At 38.6% G+C, this 25,024-nt stretch overlaps 2 protein-coding genes across 2 annotated transcripts; one reads left to right on the top strand and one right to left on the bottom strand.

The window, feature by feature from the left end:
• Positions 1–888: 888 nt before the first annotated feature.
• LOC131972360 (uncharacterized) lies at positions 889–7,829 on the bottom strand. The gene is made up of 2 exons (XM_059334187.1): positions 7,221–7,829; positions 889–3,581 (listed from the first exon to the last, which is right to left on the bottom strand). The coding sequence occupies exons 1-2, from the start codon at positions 7,765–7,767 to the stop codon at positions 3,292–3,294; spliced, it is 837 nt and encodes a 278-aa protein (XP_059190170.1). The 5' UTR covers positions 7,768–7,829; the 3' UTR covers positions 889–3,291.
• Positions 7,830–10,148: 2,319 nt separating this feature from the next.
• Positions 10,149–19,746, top strand: dalrd3 (DALR anticodon binding domain containing 3). Its single transcript, XM_059334040.1, has 13 exons — positions 10,149–10,625; positions 12,505–12,812; positions 13,291–13,598; positions 13,765–13,823; positions 13,934–14,035; positions 14,141–14,205; positions 14,535–14,593; positions 15,025–15,107; positions 15,189–15,315; positions 17,928–17,986; positions 18,492–18,608; positions 18,690–18,758; positions 18,868–19,746. Exons 1-13 carry the CDS (start codon positions 10,392–10,394, stop codon positions 18,985–18,987), a joined length of 1,710 nt encoding a protein of 569 aa, XP_059190023.1. The 5' UTR covers positions 10,149–10,391; the 3' UTR covers positions 18,988–19,746.
• Positions 19,747–25,024: the final 5,278 nt, after the last annotated feature.

The raw sequence follows: 25,024 nt of genomic DNA, 5'->3' as shown, positions 1-25,024 counted from the left end.
CTGATAACTGTAATTGACTCATTTGAAGTGATTTCTAAGCAAAAATTAACTCTGTGTATACTCTTTGATCACATTGTAATTTTGTAGTTTCACTCGAGTGATTTTTAATCCGCCCGGTTACAGCTGAGCAGATAAAGGATTTTAATGGTCGCCTTGTTTCATGTTACACCACAATCCTGTGAACAGAATAACACAGTTGTGTTTCTGCAGCTGTGGCAAAGTTGAGTTAAAATGAAAGGTTTGTGCTAATGATAATATTAATAATAATGCAGCTAAAATTTTAATTAAAGCGTTAGTAAGATAATAATTTGTGTACCCCTAGTGAAACATCCCTTCAAGAACCAACATAAGCACAATATTTTTGACTGATTGTGTGGTTTCAACATGGGTAGTATAAAACAGGATGCTCTCCAGCACTAGTCAAACACTGACTATATGATTTGTTAACTGAAAATAATGTGATTAACATGTTGGTGACTGGCTTTTCTGTTCTGTTTAAATACACACTGATTGTCTCTTATCTTGAAAAGCTGCGACTAACAGAACTGATAGTAAAACCGTTTAAATCCTTGCAGGACGTCAAGATCAAACCAGAAAACTTTGGCCAATTAATCCAACTCATGGTCTATAAAGTCACTTTTTCCCTACTTTAATAATCATTTTTTTCCTCTCTTTCTTTTAGCTCCGTCAACCTGACCAGACCTGAGTCGGAAACCTGAAGCTTGTTTTGGTGGGTGGGATTGTAACGGAACCCATAATGCAGCTGTGATTCTGGTTTCCAGCTGGTTATGGGGTCCGTTTCAATCCCACAATGCACAGGACATCCTGAGCAGACGCTGAGCGCTTCTCCATCAACAAGAAGAAACTGTAAAATATCAGAATATGCTGCATTTCATATTTCAACTTTATTGTCCTTTAAAAGGAAAAAACAAACAAAGCAATAAATTTAACACTGGTAACAGTATAAAAGTATCTACAGTAAAAATACACATCATGCTCAGCTCAGACTCCTACACATTCTGATTCAGATGCTCCATTTAAGTTGCTTTTGTTTCTCTCAAATAAAAAAGGAAAGTGAAACTCACAACAGTATGTTTAATGCTGCGTTGCCGTTCTGAACAGGATATACTGGAGTGTAATAATGACTGATTTTTACTTTGTCTGATACAGACGGTGTTTTTCCTCAATGACACGTTTTCTCCCGGATTGCTGATGACAGTGAAAGCAACCGGGAATCTCGTGTCAGCAAAGAATAACACTGATAACGACTCAAGCTCATGCTGCAAATTATTTTAGATTCTCAGACTGTAAAATGTAAATTTCTTGTGTCTTGTGTACTGTATCTCTAAATGGGTGTTTAAAATAAACCTCATACTTTAAATCTGTATATTTTGTCATTACAATATCCATCCCCATATATCATGTATGACCTGTGCTACGAATGCACCACGCACCTTCTCTCTCTAAAGGCCAATTTCAACAATGTTTCCAGTAACTGTTATTTTTAACATACATTAGAATAGCTCTAACAGCATAATGAAAGCACATGCTGAGTAAAGGGTTTCCTACTAGAAAGGCAGCAGCGGCCAGTCTGTTGTTTTGCTTTTTGTAGAGGTGTTTGGTTCACGGCTCACACTAACATGCTCAGGTGAGGTACAGTACATCAGACACCACATTTACATGCTGTGGGACTCTTTTTGTCCTCATCCCTGTAAACTGTAGGCTGAAGATCACACTGTTAATTCTACAAAATCACATGAGATAGAGTTTCAGATGACACAGATCTGAAGTTCTGAGATTTTAAGCACGTTTTGAGTCACAAGAGTCAGAAAATGTATATGTAACAATACTATGTGTTTAAATGACTGGATATATTTTGATATGCTCTACATGATGATACATAGAGAGTACATATCCACCAATTCAGAGTCTAGCTGGAAGTGGGCAATACACTGATTTTTTATCAATTATCAACATGATCACTATTTAGGACGATGTTGAAAAAGAAAAAAGACATTACAAGCACCTGATCTATGATTTGGTCATTGAGAATCAAATTAACAAAGTGTGTTTTGTTTTAAAAAGCATCATTCAAAAAAGTCATTTTCTTCAGGGATTTAAGAGGCAAATTGTATTTATTTAAAAAAATGGAAAAAATTGAAATTGATCTCAATTTGTCGATAATTATTATTTCTTTTGTAGTTTGTTTTTAAGAAAATATTTTTTTTCCCAATGCACCCGATTCCTGCTAACCAACTTAAACTAACTTCACCATTTGGAGTTAATGGTTATAAATGTTGTATGCCTGTTTGTATTAACGCATGGCAGAACTGCATTACAATGTGCGTTTAACTGAGGATTTTTAGACGTGCTACAGTCGACCATTTTGATGCAGCTTCACGGTTTTAGTGTTATTTCTTCCTGTTTTCAGCACCACTGTTTGTTTTCAATGGTATTCTTCAAAGGTGAACTAAAAAGATAAATAAACAAGATGAAATGAGGACTGAATAAGAACAGAGTAGTAAGAACTGTAGTGTGAACATTAGTCCCTTTCAGACTACAGATTCAAGCCGCCATATTTACGCCTCTGATGTTTCGCCTTCAATCTGAACGCACCAGAAGTGTGTTCCCAGCTCTGCGCCGCCTTCGGAGGGAATAACACAGGCGTTAAATCGGCGAGACTGTTCGAGGAGGGTTCAATGTGAACTGGCAGAGCAGGCAAGATGGAAAATGTGAGACGAATCATCAGAAACGCGCCTCTCACTTGAGTCCCACAGTAATCGAATCATGTTCAGCAAATGCAGAACAACTTTGCTTGAGTTTGTAGAATTTCTACAGAGAGGAACAGCACGACGGGCAGTTCTTCCGCCATTATTGTTATGAATGCACTTTATTGTACACAAACTGCTGCAGCACATAAATGCTGTACTGTGCTGCACTGCTGCTGCTCTGTTTCACGCATTACCATCTCCTCCCACTTGGCTCCACATGCCAGATTGCAATGTGAATGCATGTCAATGTTATGCCGTTGTGGAATCTGTACGAATGTCCTGAGGAGAAATGCTGGCAACGCTTGTTACTGCAACGCAGTCTGAAAGGGGCTATTGATTTGCAGAGTTGAGGTTAAAGGCGATCTCTTTCTCCCAGTGTTCAAAAATAAAGGAGTAAAAAGAAGGAATGTGGGCTGAGAAAAAACAAAAAAGTCAGCAGGTGGAGGAGAGAGACAGTGTTCTCTGCATCTGAATAACCCGGTCAGTCGCACGACGACATCACTCACACAGTCAATGTCAGTCAGTGACCTGAAGGTTCTGAATGTGAGGGTAACCTAGACAGTATCCTGTCCACGAGTTCAACGTGTCTCTCGTGGTTTTCTCGACCGATTCTTTCGTGCATGGCCGCCAGCTGACTCATTAGATTGTTCTGCATTTCCTTCTCGTGGTCCATCAGCCTCTGTAGCCGGGCGTCCTCCTGCGCCTGCATCGCGGCGTCCATCTCTCGGAGCTGGCTGACCGTTGCCGATACCAACGTAGAGACTTGTTCCATCACCGTCGTTTTCCTTTTCTTTGATGGAATTGTGTGAGCTAGAAGAACAAGAGAGACGGTCAGTCAGTGACCGCACAGCCACAGATTTGTATTATTCTGTCTCTGATTCAACACACTGGGCTTGGCTGTGAGGTTACTAGGGTTTTCAAAAGTATCGATACTCAAAAAAGTATCGATACTAAAACGTTGTATCCGGATACAATACTCATTTTCAAAAGTATTGAGTATCTGAGGTTTGTTATTATAGTTGCAGTTTCTTTTTGAACAACTGTTTTTTTATTATAAATATTTAACCTGTGGTTCTGTTAATGTTTACATGTTGCATTTTTCTTGTTAATAAAAATGTTTCTGTTAAATTTTTTGGTCTTTGTTTTTATCCTTGTGGTATCGAAAATGGTATCGAGTATTGAATATTTTCCTGAGTATCAGTATTGAGTTGAAAATTTTAGTATCGTGACAACCCTAAAGGTTACAGTGCTGCCTTTCTGCTGCAAGGGTGTTTACATTCACCCTACATACATACATACATTATCCTTGTGAGGGACCGAGTCAGTCGGCAATGAGGACAACAGGTATTTTCAAAAAGGGGTCTTTATTTACCCAAAGTATTAAGCAACAAAATGTCCAAACAAAAGTAATAAAGAATTGGGCCCATAAAAGATGTCAAACTAACAAAACTGTACAACCATCAACTGAACAAACTAACAGAAAACAAACAGACCTTGTGACTAAACACAAGAGGGAACTGATATAGTGGGTGATCAGCCCGTACCAAACACAAGAGGGGGTTGACAAACATTGAACACAAAAGACAACAGCTAATTTACCAACAAAGCAAATCAGGAAAATTAACTAATTAAAATAAACATAATATATACTAACCAAACAAAATGAATAATTGAAATTAGTAATTGTCTAAAAAAAAGTAAACAGTAAAGTACTAAGCTGATTTCAAGCAATATATACAGAGGCCAGAGCTCCCCGCTCACCCGCCAGCAAAAAATATTCATCAGATGATGTGAAACAAGGGTGCTGGTATCTAGGAGGGATATAGGGGCTGTTTAGCTGCTATAAAGACTGTCATTTTTGACCCAGCAGCCACTTCAGCATACAATCTAGAGCCCTGTGACAGTATTTTAGTGTCTGCTCCACTTACTGATGGTTATACCAGTGATAAAGAAGGAAATTAATTACATAGATCAGTAGGTTCAAAAAACAGATTCTTAAATCTTCACCTTAAGAGGACAAATAGCATTAGACAAATGCTTTATTTACCTTAAGGATCTCACAATTAAAACTTCAGATCGAAACATTACAGGCGTACATATTTAAAACTAACTGTACACTGCTGCCACATCATATGAAAGCATTTGGCCCATTTGTCTCATCAGAGTAGTAGTGACTACATGAGGGCAGTTTTGAATGATTTGGTGTCTTTTTTTTGTCATATTTTAGTCATAGGCCTGTGATGGAAAGTTTGCAAGACCCCACACAGTTGTTGTTGCAGTTACCAAAGCTTGCATCTTTACAGGCTCAGCAAGGGAAACACTGCACACAGTACAAACAAGGGCAGGAAAACATCTCGTCTGAAAACGTGTTCCTGAAGCTGCTAAGACCCTCGAAAGGGTTTGGCTATGATTAGAGCCTGACAGAAATATTGGTAGGCAGATATTATCGGTCGATATTGGCCTAACAAAACTGAACTGAAAAACAAACAAACTAAACAGTAATTATGTTTAACGATTTATTTTATTCCTATTTATTCTTAATTTCTTCAGTTATCATTTATAGAATTGGCTGACAATGTAATTCATTATTTGTATAATGTATAACAATTTTAAATAATATTTAATTAAGTTTTATGTTTGAGAAAGAAGCTCTGTGGGTAGCTGTACAGAGTGGTGAAAATCAGTGCACAATCTACATGAATCTAGAATAGAATGAAAGTTTTATAATATTACTGTCTAGAAATGAGTAAACATGATGCATATCTAAAGTCAGTTTTATTATTATTATTATTATTTGATATGTAGTTCTAACTTTAGTTACCTCAATTGAAACCTCAGGACACACGATCCTGCATCTTTTTTTAACCAGTTATTATTCAGAGGTCCTGCCTGCAAACTCTGTGTTTTTTTTTCCTTCCAGAGGGCGTAGCAGGCTCAAAAAGATCCAAGGAATCTATAGACCCCAAGTTAGGCTATTTTGGCAATTTTCAAAATAGGCTCTCTTTGTCTCCTCTTTACATACATGCCTACTTTATGCTGATAATATGCAGTCTAATGCAAAAACAACGTTTTTTACTGCAACAAATTATGGGACATAGTTGAACGTGGAAATGGACTTCAGCCACCCTTTATACACCCTGATAGGTTTCAATAAATAATCAATTAATTAAGTCATTTTTTATTAGATATTTTTGACCAGAACAACTTGACACACTGAGCTGTATCTCAAATTAATTTTTTTAGGTTCAGCTTTTAGATGATGTTCACCACCTCTATGTGACATTTGTTGTTGACCTGCTATTCGGGCTGGGCTATATATTAATATAAAAAAATATATTGATATATTTTTAAATGTGATATGGAATTAGACCATATTGCATCTATCGATAGTTCAAATTTGTTTTCTTTCTTTATACATAAATGCTGCCCTTACCAGGGTTTGTCATATTTAGTTCTTTTGTTCGTTATTCTTTTCTCATATAAATATATTCATTTCAGAAAGAGATTGGCCTATTTTATTTCATAGGCATATTCATAATTTTAAGATTTTTTTTTATTAAATGTGCACTTTATGGAGCTTTGATTTAAAAAAGGTACTGTTGTTATACAGTATTTATGTTCACTTAAATAAATTATTTCAATAATACTACTTGTGACATGTCATATTTGGCTTTGACTGAACATTTGCTCTCACTTTGTGATAAAAATAACGGGATATATATCGTATATCGATATTCAGCCTAAATATATTAGGATCTGACTTTTGGCCCATATCGCCCAGCCCTACCTGCTATCTCCCCCTAAACATCCACTGCCCACAACCACCAATTCTCAAAAAAAAGGAATACTAATTGCGAGGCCGGCTCTACGCAGGGGCAAGAGGGGGCCGAGCCCCCTTCAATAAATGTCTTGCCCCATCAAATCAAAATTTTTAGAATTTGAGAAAGCACATTTTAATATACTCACAAAATGAATATACATTACAATTTGACAAGATCTGCAGTAGCGGAAAAATCCCCCGAAAAAGGGACACACGATACATGATTGTTAGTTGAAATCTGTATGAAGGATGTTTTATTTTATTTTATTCATTATTTTATTTTTATTTTTCAGTTTCCCCCCCTGAGGGACTGCCACCTTATTGTGGTCAGGGGGTTTGCGTGCCTCAGTGACCTTAAGAGCTGAAGACCAGCAGGAGCTTAGTCTTCAGGTGGGACACCTGGACATGTCTGAAGGTAGAGGTCTGACAAAGTGTAATCCACTTCTCCAGGTTGGGGTTGGACACATAGACCAATAAAGAAAGCATCATTACTATAAGCACAGAAAAAAAGTGCTGTAGCATGATGTGTACATATGATGCCCCCTTCACATTTCTGACTCCCCCCTCATGCCTGCCTAGAACCGGCCCTGACTAACTGTTTAACACAGTAATAACAGAGAGATGCTTACTGGTATGAATGGGCTGTAGGTGGTCTGACGGGCTGTACTGGTCCTCCTCGTCCTCAGCCTCCACTGGACCCAGATGCTTGTGCAGCTCCCCGTCGTCCACATCGTCCCAAAGCCCGACTACAACCTCCTGATGCTCCTCACTGTTGAGATGCGGAGGAGGAGGTGGTGGAGGAGGAGGAGGAGGAGGAGGCGACGGGGATGGCAGTGCGCTTGCAGGGGGAGGTGATGGACTCCTGTGCCGCTTCATCGGGCTCCCCATAGAACCGTTCCCGAAAGCCCGGTGGCACTGCTCGTAAAACGGCCAGTCGACACGGTCGCTCCCACAGCGGACCTTCAGCTGGTGGTACTTGGTGTACTGCTTCCTCAGCGCCTTCAGTTTGCTGATCACTTGCATGTGTGATCTGTACACCCCCCTCTCCGCCAGCAGTTTGGTCATCCTGTTGTAAACCACCGAGTCCTTCACCGTGCCCGTCATCTGGTTCCGGATCGCCTCCGACCCTCGCACGGTCAAAAGTTCTCGAATTTCGTTCTCCTGCCAGTTATGCATCTTCTATTCAACCGAAGCGTCTCAACTTATTACAAACATCTCCCTTGTTGTATATTTGCGCCCTTTACGTCACATTTCTGCGCCGGAAAAAGACGTGACGAAAGATGTTTTTTATTTTTTTATTTTATTTTTTATTATAACTTTGTTTCACAAACGTAAAAAAACCCCATACAATTCATTACAAAGGCATTTCACATGTATAATCTACGCCAGGAGGGGCAAGAGCTTACACTAATATATTTAATAGTTCACAAATATCAACTGTTTTAATTGCTTTTTGGTTGTTGGAGAATTTAATAGAAGCGATGTACTGCCTGAGCTCATTGTGAAAGGCAACAAAATATTTTCTTCGAGCAAATTTACATTTATGAATATGACATTTCGCCATCTTCAAAGCAATGTGTGGCATCCTTCGTGAAAACAACATTAGGTTTTTTTATTGCTAACTTAACATTTGTGGATATAGAATTTTGCCAAAATCATTATCAAGTTTATTTTGATTACTAAAAAAACAGTTGTCTCTTGTTTTCTTGAGGTTTTAAAGAAACCAAACACCACATTTTCACATAACAAAACAAAAGGCTTATAAGATATGATCAACAAGAAATCTGCAAAGGTCTTGCCAGATTTTTTTAGTTTTGTTGCCAAAATAGATGTAAAAAAATTCTTCTCAGTCATCACCTATGGTCCACTAGAAGCGTGTCATAAGCCCTCGGCCATACCCTTCCTTTAAAAATAGGGTTTATTTTTAATTGTCAATATTTTGTTCTTATGAGCTGTAATACTGTATCATCAGATGTGCAGATTGTTTCATAAAATTTGATTCAATTAATCAATAATAATAAAGAAATGGATTCCATAATTCAGAAGACACAGGGGGATCTGTCAGCAGTAGCAAATAAAGCAAATGCATTAGGTTATTTCTATATTTATAAATTTTTTGAGGCAATTATGTCAGAGAAGAGGGACTACCTTGTATTACTCTGCTCTAAATTGTATCTTTCTCAATAGATATAGTGAATCGTGAATGTGGATATATGTTTTGCAACATGCATTCACCTTTTTAGCACTTTTTACATTTTAACATGGCATTTCTCCAGTGTTTTGTTGTTTTTTGGGGGGTGGGGTTAACCAGAGACTACACAATGGCATCAATAATATTTGTATTTTTTAGAGCTGAACAATTGACAAGATCATTGACTGAAACCCAAGCAGCGGGAGGAGTAAAAGACAAAGCCTTAATGAACAAGTCACTGGTGTTTCAAGCTTTGTCATCTTAATGAACACAGGAATGATCAGAAAGAGCAAATCAGTTTCCACAAACTTATAAATGTTAAGATCAAATTAATAAGATTAAGCTTACAGTAATATATTTAATAGTTCACAAATATCAACTGTTTTAATTGCTTTTTGGTTGTTGGAGAATTTAATAGAAGCGATGTACTGCCTGAGCTCATTGTGAAAGGCAACAAAATATTTTCTTCGAGCAAATTTACATTTATGAATATGAAATTTCGCCATCTTCAAAACAATGTGTGGCATCCTTCGTGAAAACTACATTAGGTTTTTTTTATTGCTTACTTAACATTTGTGGATATAGAATTTTGCCAAAATCATTATCAAGTTTATTTTGATTACTAAAAAAACAGTTGTCTCTTGTTTTCTTGAGGTTTTAAAGAAACCAAACACCACATTTTCACATAACAAAACAAAAGGCTTATAAGATATGATCAACAAGAAATTATTAAAAGATTAAAATAATTTGCCTATTTTGTTATCTATTTGACAATATACACTATTTTTCAAGTGTGCTTTGGAAACACATATCAAATACATTCCAATAGATAAGTTCATATTTACAGTCATGGAAAAAATTATAAGACCACCCTTTTTCTTCAATTTCCTGTTAATTTTTAATGCCTGGTACAATTAAACTAACTTAAGAGCTTATAGCCATTTTCTATGGTTTTCTTGATAATAACCAAAATCATTATAAGAAAACCATGGAAAATAGCTCTTAAATTAAACTCTTTTAAGCTATTTTTGTTGTTATCATTACATTTGTCCAAACAAATGCACCTTTAGTTGTACCAGGCATTAAAATGAACAAGAAATTGAAGAAAAAAAGGGTGGTCTAATATTTTTTCCATGACTGTAGATGGCATGTAGACTATAGGAATCAAACTAGAGGGAAACAGTTTACACAGTCACTATTACACATCTGCTTGCATTGGAAACAGAGAAGTGTATCCACATACTTGTTTTGGCCATACAGTGCAGTTAAGATTTTAGTTCCTCTGCCACAAACTGGGTGGCGCTATTACGCATGCTCCACGAGTCCAACACAGAAATGCTCCTCGGAAGAAACACGGACTGCACTTGGCTAGTTCCGCAGAGAAAAAAACAGCCACTGCAGTCACCCTCCTTTACAGCCAATATCTGACATCGATCAGTGATTAACCGTACGCCTGGAAACGGGCATGTCATTCGTCAGTGTTAAAGCTTAAGCATAGTCTGCATCAGCAGCGATCGGCGAGACAGCGTTTGGACAGAAGATATGAACAGGGTGTGGATGTGCTGATAGCCTGGTAGCAAGCTCAGCTGTTTGTGTTGTTTGGGTGGTGATGGAGAACACCGAGGAGTCTTCGCCCCTCCGGATCACCCCAACCGTCCGGGCGCTGAGCTCCGCACTGCGGGGTAAGCGTGAAAATGTCCCCGATTCCAGACGGGAAAACGGCGAGAGGATCTTTCCTGAGCCGGAGAAGCTTTGGTTCAAGGAGAGCAGCGCTAAAAACCTGCGTAACAGGGACTTCTTGTCGCCGACCACGATGCTTAACACGCTGTACGCGGACGGACAGGTTGGTTTGACTGATACCTGTTGGGGTTGCCTGCATTTCTTACGGGGGTTACTGTTTTTAACGGGGTTCGGGCCTTATTATTTTCTGTTAACGCCAAATGCACCGAAAGAGCCATTTTAACCCTCTGGAGTCTCCAGAAGCATGACTTCTTCATCACATCCAGACTAGAAAACAAAGCAGCGTGGAGCCCTACTGTACATTTACCTCTAAAGTTCTGGCTGTAAACTCTGTGAGGCCAGTTTCAGTTTGATGATGATATACCAAGTAAAACTGGAGACAAGGTCAAATATATTTAGTATAAAATTATAGAACTGGATGTAACCCTCTTGTGTTATATTTGCAACCTTTGCTCACATTTGCAACATTTAAAATGCTTTATTGAGCATGATAGTGTTTTGGAAGTTAAAAAAAAGATTCAAAATCACATTTTATGTTGGACTAAAGGACAAAAAAGACACAAAATGACTAAAACACACGCAAAATGACCAAAAAACCCCCACAGAGGACACAAAATGACTTACAGAGACATGAAAAGGATTAGAAAATGGACAAAATAGCCCAAGACTCCATCGGGTTAAAACCCGTCTCATACCACTCATGCAATGGTAGCATTAGCACTGATGTTAAACACAACTTAGCTGGTAAAACTTAACACACTTTGACACTGGATTCTTCCACTCAGCAGTATAGTCCCTAAAGGGGTCACGTCTATGAGTGATTCTGTTTAGCGCTGTAATATTTCAATTGACAAGGTGTTTTTTAACGGTTTCGAACGTGACTCGGCCAATAGGAAGTAGGGACCGGAACTATCTACTTTATAACGCTCAGCTGAGTCCAACTGCCGTACAAACAAGGTGGAAGCTGAATTAGATCCGACAAATTATGAATAGGTTTGCGAGATACTGGGGCAGCTAGATCCCCTGAATTGATCAGTGGTGGCCGCTGACTTTGCTCCATCATGATCGACCAGACACTAACAGCCTGCAGCAGTAATTATTAACCCATGAGTTGCAGATGCAATATGGGTCAGACAAACATGTACAGCTGTAAAGAGAAGCTAGCACAGTGAAACACACTGAGGCCTCTTCCATAGCTTGTTCATGTCAGCATGTCATCAAAATGTGATTTTTATTGAAACTGTGTCCTAGTGTTGCTAAATCATTTTAACAAGCACTTCATACATCCACATATAAGATGCACAGGATGTGGGTTTTAAAAGTAGATACCAATCTGACAGTGATAAGACTGCATGTTTAAAAACATTTCAGAGGCCTATCTTAAGGGGACAGTTCACCCCAGAAAGTTAAAAATACATTTTGCTTCTTACCTGTAGTGCTGTTTATCAATTTAGATTGATTTGATGTTGGATATATTGGCTGTAGAGATGTCTGCCTCCCCTCCAATATAATGGGACTCTATTGTACTTGGCTTATGAAAGCCTAAAACATTTTTTTGAAACACTCAACAGCAATCTCTTTCCAAAAGTCATGACCCTGTTACTCAAGAAAATCCAAGATCTTGTTTTGAACAGTGCCATGTATGTAGGAACTATACTAGAAAGAAAATAGTTCCTTCCTTACAATCTAGACAAACAGCTCTCTAGATACAGGAAAATGTGTGCTTTTGACTGGGGGGTGGGGTGGGGGGGCTGGCTCTTTAAGGTAAGAGCTATTAAGTATATTGATAATTGTTAAATTACACCCCAGTACAATGTCACCTGACATCAGCTGCATGGCAGTATGCTGTATCAGACTACCACTGTTACTTTGCATATTTGCAAATGTCATTTCCTCTCATATCTTCCCTCCTCACACACTCGCATATACTTTTGTTGATGCATGCATGTGTATGTCTCTAACGGCTCCCTGTACCTGCCTAGGTCCCTCCAGCAGTGATGTCCAGGGTCCTGTCCCTCCGTGGCGGTGGGGTTCTTCCTGTGGCTGGCGGGGAGGTAATGGGTGAGGGCTTGCGGGTGAGAGTGGACCGGGCTGCAGCCTTCAGGGCCGTCCTGGCAGATGGAGCCACAGAGTACCTGAAGCCCTCAAGTCAGAGACAAGGTTGTGTGTTGCTCAACTGCCCTGCGCTGCACCCTAAACCCAACACGCCCACTCCTGATACACTGACTCTGGGCCAGCTGAGGACTGTTCTGCTAGCTGACCACATGGGGGCGCTGTTGAGAAGACAGGGGTGAGTCTGTGGGTTAATTCCAGATATCTAAATTATCCACACATACATCCATTCCATTTGATGCTACTTTAATCCTAAAAATGTACTCTGTGCTTATATTTTACCTCAGTATAACAGTGGATCTAGTGCAAAAGCCACTAGTCGGCTAAAAATCTAATTGATTAAGAAATATATCAGGGAAATTTTTAAATATTGTCTGGTTTCTGCTTGTAAAATGTGAAGATTCACTGCTTTGGCCATTTGTCACCGTAAATTGATTATCTTTGGGTTTCTGTACTTTGTTGCTTGGACAAAATAAGCACTTAGTAGATTTTAATGTGAATTTAAAAATATATTCTGACATATTAAAGACTAAATGATTAATTAGTTAATTAAAAAAAGTAATTAGCTGACCAGCTGTTTATTAAAATAATTGTTAATTTCAGTCATTGATTAAAACTGTGGCTTTAATCAGCACCAATCTCTTTACTTGTCTCAGTTTTACAGTGTCCTATTGCCCCACACTGCCAGAAGACGGTGACATCATCACCTTTCTCCGAGCTCTGGGTATCGATTGGCCGGCAGCCCCAGCCAACAGGACCTACGAGGAGCGGGAGGAGAAGATTCAGGAGGCGCTGGAGAGCTCCCCGTACAGAGAGAGGGAAACAGAGAGAGGCAGGAGGACCAGCGGAGGAGGGAGGAAGGTAGAGGAGGGGGAGAACGAGGGATCGCTCAGAGTTAACCTGAAACGAGTGTTCCAGGAGGAGGGGCTGCTGGGATATGACCCCAGCCTCGGGACCTGCATAGGTGAGACCACAAGGAGATTTCTGTTCTATTGGTGTGAATGTATTCTAAATTAGTTCCCAAAATGCATAACTATTTAAAACATTGGGAGGGTTTCATGTGGTACCACACCTTTTCAGATGGTACTGTCTACTTACTTGGTAAGACGTTGTTGGTGTATGTGTTTCAGTACACAGAGACAGTGTTTCCCAGCTGGCACAACTGGACCTCGCCACTGCTGACTGCACAGTAAGACACGCACAAATATGCAGTATTTAAGCAAGAATTTCCTCTTTTCTCATTTAACATAAGAGACAAACAAAGCATTGATTCATATGTCCTTGCCGTCTCTTTCATAGGTAGCCATGGCAACAGTGTTACATGTGACTTCCTGTCAGGATGAGTTCCGCCAGCAGCAGATAGCGGTGCTGTGGAGAGCCAGCGGAGCGACACACACACAGGTACCACACACACACACACACACACACACACACACACACACACACAATTAATCATGCACTGCATTGTGTTCCTATTTTTACCTGCGCTGCTCTCTTTGCTTGCAGAGACATCTGGTGTGTGGGCCTGTGAAGACTCCTGGTTCTCACCTCACTGCTGCTCAGTATCTGCAGTAAGACACATTCTCAACATTTCTTTTCTTATGTTCTCTATGTTCTCTCTTTCTGCACCTGTCTTCCCACCCAGTCCCTTCCCTCTTCTCCGCCTCCACTTGTCCTGCCCAGCTCTCCACCAGACAGATGTTTATTATCACAAAAAGACACTCACTACGATCTCGTCTGCACTGTGAAATTGCAGTTATAATTAAACTCAATTAAAAGGACACTAGTGGGCGTTGTCTGTGCTTTTCTGTCTGAATATCTGTGCTGTTGCTGTATATTTTTAGCCCAGCTGTTTGTGTAAACAGGCTCCTATTGTTTCTCTGTGCCTCCTCTCCTCCAGGCTGAGAAGAGGTCAGATGAAGGAGGCCTCAGAGATGAAGTATGGGGATCAAGTGGAAGGTGTGATAAATCATTCTTAATCATATACTTTTCACTCATCTAACTGACCTGACTGATACTAATTAACATTAACTATACAGTCATGGAAAAACTTATTAGACCATTGTTTTCTTCAATTTTCTGGTTCATTTTAATACCTGGTAAAACTAAGGGTGCTTTGTTTGGACAAATATAATGATAACAACAGAATTTGCTCATAAGAGTTTAATTTAAGAGCTGATATCTAGCCATTTTCCATGGTTTTCTTGCTAATAACCAAAATCCTTATCAAGAAAACCATGGAAAATGTCTAGATATCAGCTATTAAATTAAACTCGTATGTGTTATTTTTGTCGTTATCATTATATTTGTCCAAACAAATGTACCTTTACCTGACTGTAGATAAAGTGAATTATTTAGTGAAATACCGCCTCCTTCTCGTCCTCCTATAGGTCAGACGTGGGAAGACATCATCAGGGTCATGACCTCTGCCACTGTCAGATTTGAGCTGCTGTCAACGGTCCACACAAGTCCTGTGAGTCCATCATTCCAGCTGTGTGTTTGCACCTGGATGTGTCATGTGTTGAGTGACAATGATTGACAGCTGTCTGTTCAGGTGACACTGGACGTCCAGAGGGAAGGGGGCGTGTCCACCAAAGGGCCGAGAGGAGGGGTGTTTGTGATGTATAACTGTGCCAGACTGCACACTCTGTTCGACAGCTACGAGAGAGGAGTGGAGAAAGGTGAGAGTTTTGCTCCGTAAGAGGTTTCATTACTCCGATAAACATCACAAACGACCAATACGCACTGTTGCCCTTTTTTTTTTTCTTGTCCTGTCCTTTTTGTTTCATCTGGTTTGTTGATGCAGGGCTCTGCTTGTTTACTTGCTATTCATTTTTGTCATCAGTCTTTTTTGTCAGGGATTAGTTTTTCTCACCTTCTGTAAAAAACAACGGAAACATAACTGTCGACTGTTAATTTCTCTGTTAAGTGACTGGTTTCCCATTAAACATATTTGAAACGAAGATTTAAAAAAAAGATACATAGCAGATAAATGATCTAAAGTTATCAAATCAATCAAATCAAAATTACTTTATTTATCCCCGAGGGGAAATTCAGTTAGTCTGGTAGAATCTCTGTTAGAATGAGACAGCCTGATGGCTGTAGGAGCGAAGGATCTTTTGAATCTCTCCATCCTGTAACGGAGAGAGAGGAGCCGTCCACTGCTGTTTTTTCGGCCCATAAAGGTTTTGTGTAGCGGATGATCTGGGTATTTCAGGATGGCCTCGAACATCTTGACAGTGCATCTCTCCACCACCTCCTCCAGTGTGTCCAACCTGGCTCCAACCACAGAACCAGCTCTTTAGACCAGTCTGTCCAACCGCCTTCATCTCTGTGTCTGATGCTGCCTCCCCAGCAGACTGCAGCATAAAACAACACACTACCACCACAGACTGATAAAACATCTGCAGCATCTTACTACAGATGTCAAAAGAGCTGAGCTTCCTTAAGAAAAAGAAGCGGCTCTGCCCCTTTTTGTAGAGAGCGTCAGTGTTTAGGGACCAGTCCAACTTATTATCCAGGTATACACCTCGATACTTATAACTTGGCACCACCTCCATGTCCACCCCACAGGTATTCACTGGCTGAAGAAGGGGCTTGAGCCTGCGGAAATCTCTGATCATTTCCTTAGTCTTTGAGGTGTTCAGTAGGAGATAGTTCTTGTGACTCCAGTCACTGAAGGCTTTTATCAGATCCCTATATTCAGATTCCTGTCCATTCCTGATACACACCACAATAGCAGTGTCGTCTGAGTACTTCTGGATGTGGCAGGACTCAGAGTTGTATTTGAAGTCCCCTGTGTACAGTGTGAACAGGAATGGAGCCAGAACAGTCCCTTGTGAAGCCTGAGCTGCTCATTAATGTCCCAGAAACACAGTTCCCCAACCTGACATACTGTGGTCTCCCTGTCAGGTAATCTGTGATCCAGGAGATGAAGGAAAGATCCACTCCCATCTCTGTGAGCTTGTTTTTAAGTATGTTGGGTTGGATGGTGTTGAATGCGCTTGAAAAATCAATGAACATGATTCTCACATAAGCACCAGTTTCCTCCAGATGAGCAAGGGCACGGTGAAGCATGACAGCATCATTCACTCCAGTGTGTTGTTTTTATGCAAACTGCAGGGGGTCGAGTTTGTCTTTGACTTCAGCTCTCAGTAGAGTTGTGAGTTGTAGAGTTGACATTCCCCCTGATGACTGACGGCAGAAAAGGCTTATATCTCCATTTCCGAGCCTTAACTTTTGCACCAGCACGGCAACCACAAAAACACCTCTTCAACTCAGCTGGAATAGGGTGATGGTGTCCTCCAGACTTGCTCCATTTCAATGAAAGAAGCTCCTCTCTTGAATAAACTCTTAAGTATCCAAAGTATCCATCAAAAATATATTTTTTTAAAAATACATAAAAACTTAGCAAATTTGTTCAAAAACAGAGAGCTATCAAACTTTTTCTGCTCCTCCATGAAGCACATTCTGGAACCATGCAAATCAGTCGGGCGCTCATTAAATATGTGCTAATTTCCATATATATCCAGGACATAAATCTGAACATTGGATAAAGCAAGTTTTAAAGTTATTATTTTATTTTGTTGACATATTAGATTCAAGTTTTTATTTTTTACAGAAGGTAATAGGGATATCTCTTTTTATCATTTCATAAATCAGAAAATACTGTCAAAAGCCATAAAAAGCTTTATTTTCATCATGTTTTTAGAAACAAAATGCTTTATGAATCAGGGTTTGAATGATACAAACAAAGCCCTCTGTAAAAAGTTAGAAAGAGTCTGTAAGTCCAGCTGAGATTTATGGCTCAGAGCATGAGAAAAAACTAATTTTGAAATAACAGCCTTAACAGATTTCATACGTTCTTGATGGAAATGACTATTTGAAGACAGAATATTGAGTCTAATTCATAGCAACAACAATACAGTAAAACACATAATATTGTGCAGGAGAGTGGGATCTTTCTAATGATGCCTGTGATGATGAGGTTTAGACTACGTTCACGGTACTACACGGTGCAATAGAATGCTAACTTTGAGTGAATTTAAGAGAAATCTACAAAATAATGTAAAACATACACCTTAATCTTTGTTTTGCTTGATTTCATTCCACTATTCTGAATGAAGACATGTTATGGGAGAAATATAGTTCAAAACCTCAAAATTGACCTGTCCAGAAGAAACAATGTTTTTACCTGTATTGTCTCATCTTAAAAACAAAACGGATCAGTAAAACTTGTTTGAGTATCATATTGCATTGTTTATATAGTTTGATTTTCATTGTTTATTTGCAGGTCTATACCCAGAAATCCCTGAGGGCCCCGAGCTAGACTTCTCTGCTCTGAAAGAAGAGGTACCACACTGTGCTCTGCTCTGCTATTCTATTCTGTTCTGACCCTCCCTTTCAGTTTAATTTCCTTAGATTTCCTTTGTTTTATATTTCTTTCTTCACATTAACCCTCCTGTTACGTTCGTCTCTCAGGAACAGCAATAATGTTCGTGGGTCATTTTGACCCTGGGCATGCAAAGTGTCAGAAACTAAAAAACCCCAATAAACATTGTTTATATCTCATCATAAACTCCATTACTTATCATTTCAACAGCTCTTGGTTCAATGAGGATAATTCACTTGTTTTTGTAAAAAAAAATGCATGTTAAAACTTTTTTTATGTACATTGGAAAGACCTACATATTAATTTAAATAGTTCTATGTGACATTGATTTTTTTATTTTTTTTAAATTGTATTTTACATTTTTTTTCTTTTGTATGAAAAAATACTTTTGATTTTTTTTTTTTAGATTCTTAAACTTTGAAATGTTTTAATCCTACTGTGCCGTCTGTGTGTGTCGGCTGACAGGGCGAGTGGCTTCTCCTGTTCAATTACCTCATCCCGTTCTCCGAGCTGCTGGACCAATCAGGACAAGCGTTAGACTGTGAAGGAGGAGGAGCCAGAGTCAATATTAAGACTGAACAGGTCAGATGGTTGAGATGAACTGATCAAAGATGTGTAATTAACCAAAGAGATGTGCATCTAACTCATGTTTCTGTTCCTCAGATCTGTAAATTTCTTGTGTCTCTCAGTAAAGACTTCAGCTCGTACTACAACAGAGTCCACGTGTTGGGGGTGAGCATGTGTTTACTGTATATATTCAAACGTATTGTCTTGTTTGCTTATGTAGCCAACATCACATTTACCCTTTTACTTCCTCACACACTTCCTCCTTTCTCTCCAGGAGCCGCTGCCTCATCTCTTCAACCAGATGTTTTGTCGTCTGCATTTGTTGAGAGCATTGAGAGAGCTCTACCACAGCGCTCTGGACACCCTCAACCTTCCCCCCATCAGGCAACTATAGCCTCCACATCATTCACTCCTACTATGATCACTGTTGGCCCTCCCCCCCCCACCCATTTCACACAGTCACATACTGTATGTGTGGCAACTGCAGCTTCTTCACGTCCACACTTAATTTAGAAATGAAAGTGTATTCAACTGAGACACAGTAACCGTTCCCTCATTCGGAAATTTTAGAGCACAGACAAGTTATTCACCTGCCCACTGACGTACTGTAACTGTTAAAATATTTAGAGGACGTAATTCCCATAAATCATGTGATGTGATGTCAGTAAACTCAGTTTGATCAGAGCAGATAGATTTTTCTGGAAAAATGTTATGGTTGTTTCTATGTCAAGGTAACAGTTTGACATTTTTGGATGTACGCTCACTTGTTCCGATTGATACCACTCTCATGTCTATACAGTAAATGACGCTACAGTTGGCTAGCTTAGCTTAGCATAGCATTGCTTTTAGACTTTTTATTTTAACTTAGTTTTAGGCTATTAAATTCAATAAGAGTCTGTAGGTCATTGCCTAGACTCTGCTGAAAGTTAAAATTCCCAGTTGAGAAATAGTGTGACACATCATCTCCACTTAAAATACTGAATTTTCGCTTAACACTTTGGTTTTGGACGTATTACACAAGAAATTTAATTATAGTCATGTCGTCATGGCGCTTTTGAGTTTCAGCTGCTCATATTTACTGCACATGAAAGTGGCATCAATCGTATCCTCTAACTCTCTGAAACTGGGAATCCCCATTGGAAGTAAGATGTTAGCGAGATGTGAGCAGCGTTCTGTCATCAAATCCACACTGACTCCGTCCTCCGTCTCAGCTGTCTGTCAGCAGCAGCTCCCGGGGAGCTCAGTGGACGGCAGCTGGCTCACCTGCCTTTACTGGGCTGACTGACAGCAGAGATTGACTGAACCAAAAACAGTTTTCATGTCAACTTCATGTGAAAAAAGCAACGGTGTTTGTATGTTTTGATGCTTTGATTTTATTTTCACGCCCGCTGTAGTGAGTGAGGGAAATCTGCAAGTAGTCAAACAAAGCAGGTTCATAGACAGACTGGAAACAATTATCTATCAATGCATCAACAGCTGTCTGTGCAGATTATGCTTCACTGAACGTGACAAAAAAATGGACTGATAATGTTAATTACAGGTGGGGTCAGTGTGGATTGATGGACATTAAACATGCATCTTAAACAATTATGAATAATTGTACTTCACAGAATATCTATTGATATATGATGTCATCTGTTGCTGAATCTGGACAGAAAATATTTCCCTCTCATAAGAACACTCATGGAAAAAAATATTAGACCACCCTTGTTTTCTTCAATTTCTAGTTCATTTTAATGCCTGGTACAACTTAAGGTACATTTGTTTGGACACATATCATCATAATAACAACAAAAACAGCTTATAAGAGTGTAATTTAAGTGCTGATATCTAGCCATTTTCCATGGTTTTCTTGATAATGATTTTGGTTATTATCAAGAAAACCATGGAAAATGGCTAGATATCAACTCCTAAATTACACTCTTATGAGCTGTTTTTGTTGTTATCATTATATTTGTCCAAACAAATGTACCTTTAGTTGTACCAGGCATTAAAATGAACAAGAAATTGAAGAAAACAAGGGTGGACTTATCATTTTTCCATGACTGTATACCATGCATCAGAATTTCAACAATCAAATGTGACAACTCTATCTCAGCTGCTGTTTGTTTCTATTCTAGCTTTATTGTAAGTTTCACTTTAGGTCTAATCATGTGACCATACAGGACATTTAACCCTTTATCCAAATGGCTCATAAAAATAAACCAGAAACTGAAGTTTAGTCTGATTTTCGTGCCAAAACACCCCAATAAACTTTAATCTGACTGTTAAACTTCCCAAATTGGGTCATTGTTATCACCGCTCCTGCACACATACTTTACATAAGACACCTGAGTGTCTTAATCACTGCCTGAAGAAAAAGTCGTGCTTTTAATAATAAGCCTTGCTCAGCTGTTGAACGTCCTGTTTCATGTATGTTATCCACCTTGTATTTATCAATGCCACACAAATATTTATTGTCATTTAAAAAGAAAAAAAAGAGTTCAGGATATATATTCTGCATATGAGTCTTAATTGCTGTCCTCATCCAAACCCTCCAATCACAGTTATCCTGCTTGACAAATCACAAATGTTCAGTATCCAACAGATATAACAGGTGTTCATAAGTTATTGACAAAAAAACACAGTACTTTAGCAGAATTTAGGGCATCTTGCCATAATGTTAGGAAATGCATGAAAAGGCATGAAAAATAATATATATGAAGAGTTTTATGCCAAAAATGTTATTTATAAATTTTGGTAATGACCTAAAAATTGATCCTTGAAATGTGAAATGTGTTGCCCTTTCTGTCTGTTGAAACGTGCCATAGCTTGATTTGACTCTCTGCTACACATTATTTTGTATGTTGGTGTTTTTTTAAGTGAATATCTCATGTTGAAAACAAAACAATTAACAAGTATCAAATATCTTACTCACTTCTCACTGCATGAAACGTTATTTGAACCCCGGCAAATGTTTTTTTGTCCCTGAATGGTCTCTGGATTTTTAAAGAAAAATGCAACTTTCTTTTTTTCATTTTTACATTTTACTGAATGATATGTTAACAAAATGCTGATATCTTTACAGTGACTGTCTTGTTAACCACAGCTGTAATTACAACAGTATTAAAAAAGGAGAAATACAGAAAAAGGGTTGACTTTGTTTTTTCCCTACTTGTGATTGTCTCACTGTATGTATAAACAGATGTACTGTATATAATAATAGATACAGTATGTTCACTTCAGCCATTGGTGTGTTTTTCTTGCTGCCATCTCTTCATCCCTCAGGCTCCAACATCTCTGACCTTCTTCTCCTGTTTCTCACTCTGTTCTCTCTTCTCTTGACACCCATCTCCCTGCTAGGAGCCCTTATATCCCTGTAGTCTGTACCGTATTATGTACTCAAATTCAGAGCTTTAAAGGGAGGGTAGTTTGGATTTTGAAGTGGGTTCTATGAGGTACTTATCTATAGTCAGTGTAGTGACTACAGTAGATGGCGGTCGGCACGCCCCCAGTTTGGAGAATCAGACGGGAGTACTGACGGAGAAGCTAAGCAATGTACTGAGACAGTAGGGAAAAAAATGCACGTTAAAAATCAGTTCAATATCTGTTGGAGTGTCCCCTATATTTAACATATTTTCACCACTTTACCTGTTTACACTGGAGGAACTGAAGCTGTTCTATGCTCTATATTCAAAGCCACCAGCCAGCCGCCTTTGATAAAAACAGTAATTTTACCCACCAGAACACAGGAGTTGGTGGTCTACTGCGACTGGACCAATGCTGTGTTCTGCAAGGTAAAATTACTGTTTTTGTCAATGGAGTCTGGTGGATTTAAGCAGCTGTATAATTGGAATGGGCTACATTTGCTGCTGCCTCCCTCCACAGAGAAACAATGCTAAGCTTTAATGTTGGTACTTCTGCTTTATTTTCCAGTAGAGACTACTACTATCATCATTATTAGTCATGATTATGTTACTTTTACTGCTATTATTACCAATACCATTATACTACCATTCTATTTTGATAATATTACTATCCTTAATAGTCATATTCCTATTATCAGTATTACTACTATTACTGATACTACTTATTATTTGTATTCTATTATACACTCATGGAAAAAAAATATTAAACCACCCTTGTTTTCTTCAATTTCTTGTTCATTTGAACGCCTGGTACAACTAAAGGTACATTTGTTTGGACAAATATAATGATAACAACAAAAATAGCTCATAAGAGTTTAATTTAAGAGCTGATGTCCAGCCATTTACATAGTTTTCTTGATAATGAGTATGGTTATTTTTGTACAAATAACCAGTACAAATGTACCTTTAGTTGTACCAGACATTAAAATGAACAAGAAATCGAAGAAAAAGGGTGGTCTAATAATGTTTTCCATGACTGCATTTACCACAAATATGACTACTATCGTTAGTAACAGACATCATTGTAGTGTTAGTGCTATTATTGTTATCGCTGTGCATCTCTATCTCTATCTCTTTCTTCACTTCTACATTTCTAATAGTTTTCAATAGCAAAAAAAAAAATGTATTCTGAAAATGAAACAAACCAGTTTGACAGTCATGAACAAGAAGTTATCCTACACACTTCAGTCCGCGTATGGTTGCTGTGTCTTTCTGCAGAACTAAAATAACAATGACAGGCTCTACCGCTGTGTGTTTGTCTCTGAGAGATGTACATACTGATACTATTATTCTATACTGTACATAAATGCCATTATGCTCCACTACATCACATTGCCCTGAGGCCACATACATCCAACATTAAAAGACACACTGTATGTATATACAGTGTACGCTGTTAACAGTGATTCATCACAGTATATATAACCCTGGTAATATGACGGGCCATTTGTCTTTACCCCCTTTTTCTCCGTTTCCATCTCTTCCTCTGGCTTAGCGTCCTAACTCTTTTTTTTCTCCCCCCCCCCTCCCTTCTACTGATCATCACTTCCCTCTTATGGACCTCATTTATTTAGTGAAGGCACTGATTAATGGTTGATTACAAGTCAAACAAGTCAAACATTTGCTTCTTAATTCCAAATTCAGTGAGCTACTTTACATCTCAGCTCTGGCTAAAAATAATTTATTTCTATGAATTATCCAGGGTATAAATCCTGTAGGCTGTGGAGAATGTATTTGCTTTTATGAAATGATTGTGCTGCAGTGTACTCCTGGATAAAGTGAGAGACAGAGTTGATATTTAATAAATGAGGCCCACTGCCAACTTTGTACTGAATCTCTACTGCCAGTATATAGACCTGTGTACAGTATACTAAACATACTGTGATGTAACTCTGCTTTCATCCCTGTTTTTGCAAGTTCAGCATCAAAACAGTTGATTCTGCTGCATTCTGATGAAATCCCTATTCATTTTATATGCAGTAACATACAGATGCAAATATGTGATTAGGAGCTTATGAAACATGATATATGCTGTATTTATGATGCCATATGTGAGGATGAGGACCTCGGGACAACACTGGTCAGGCTTGATAACTATGGAGAAAATTATTCCTGCCAGAGAATTGTTTCATTGAGGATTCAAAAGGTTACAAAACAAAAGTGAATGTGTGCATGTGTGGATCAGGTGAGGATCTACCTATGTGTCTACAGTTGAGCAAGTTATGTGATGATACATAGTACAGGTTACTTATTAATTACTTTAGTTCTATGAATATATCGCCAGGCTTTTAAGTTTATAAAAATGTTTGTGTTGAAGAATATGATTTAAGGTCGTACCCAGAATGTTTGTTTTCCTCTCATTTATGTTCTTGTAAGTCCTTCAGCCTGCACACCCACTACTACTATCATCAATATAAGTCTCGATTGTATTACTTTTTACTGCTATTAATACCAATAACAATATATTCTGATAATATTACTATCCTTGACAGTCATATTTCTATTTTTAGTATTACTATTACTGCATATGTTATTATATTTACCACAAATACGACTACTATCGTCAGTAACAGACATCATTGTAGTGTTAGTGCTATTATTGTTGTCGCTGTGCATCTCTGTCTTTATCTCCAATCCCACATTCTATCTATTTTAATTGTAGTATGTTGATCTGTTGTATACAAAGACATCTATTGCACAACTGTCCATCCTGTGAGGGGGATTCCTCTCCCTGCTGTTACTCCCCCCGAGGTTTATTCCATGGAACAGAGAGCCAAACAATGAGGCCAAGCAGAAGCAAAACAAAAATCAGGCAAAATGAAAGCAAGAAGATAAGGAGGAGGATGACAAATGAAAAAATAAAACAAAACATGTCAATAAAAATAGATACGATTAAAATAATAAAAGCAACAAAAAGACAATATCAAATAAAAAAGTGCCAAAAAATGACCACTTTCAGCTGAAAATCATTATCATTACACACACACACACACACACATGCCAATTATAGTCATACGGGGTCCA

Source organism: Centropristis striata, chromosome 5 (assembly GCF_030273125.1).
Source record: "Centropristis striata isolate RG_2023a ecotype Rhode Island chromosome 5, C.striata_1.0, whole genome shotgun sequence".
Lineage (NCBI taxonomy): Eukaryota > Metazoa > Chordata > Actinopteri > Perciformes > Serranidae > Centropristis > Centropristis striata.
This window is presented reverse-complemented; position numbering and strand designations above follow the sequence as displayed.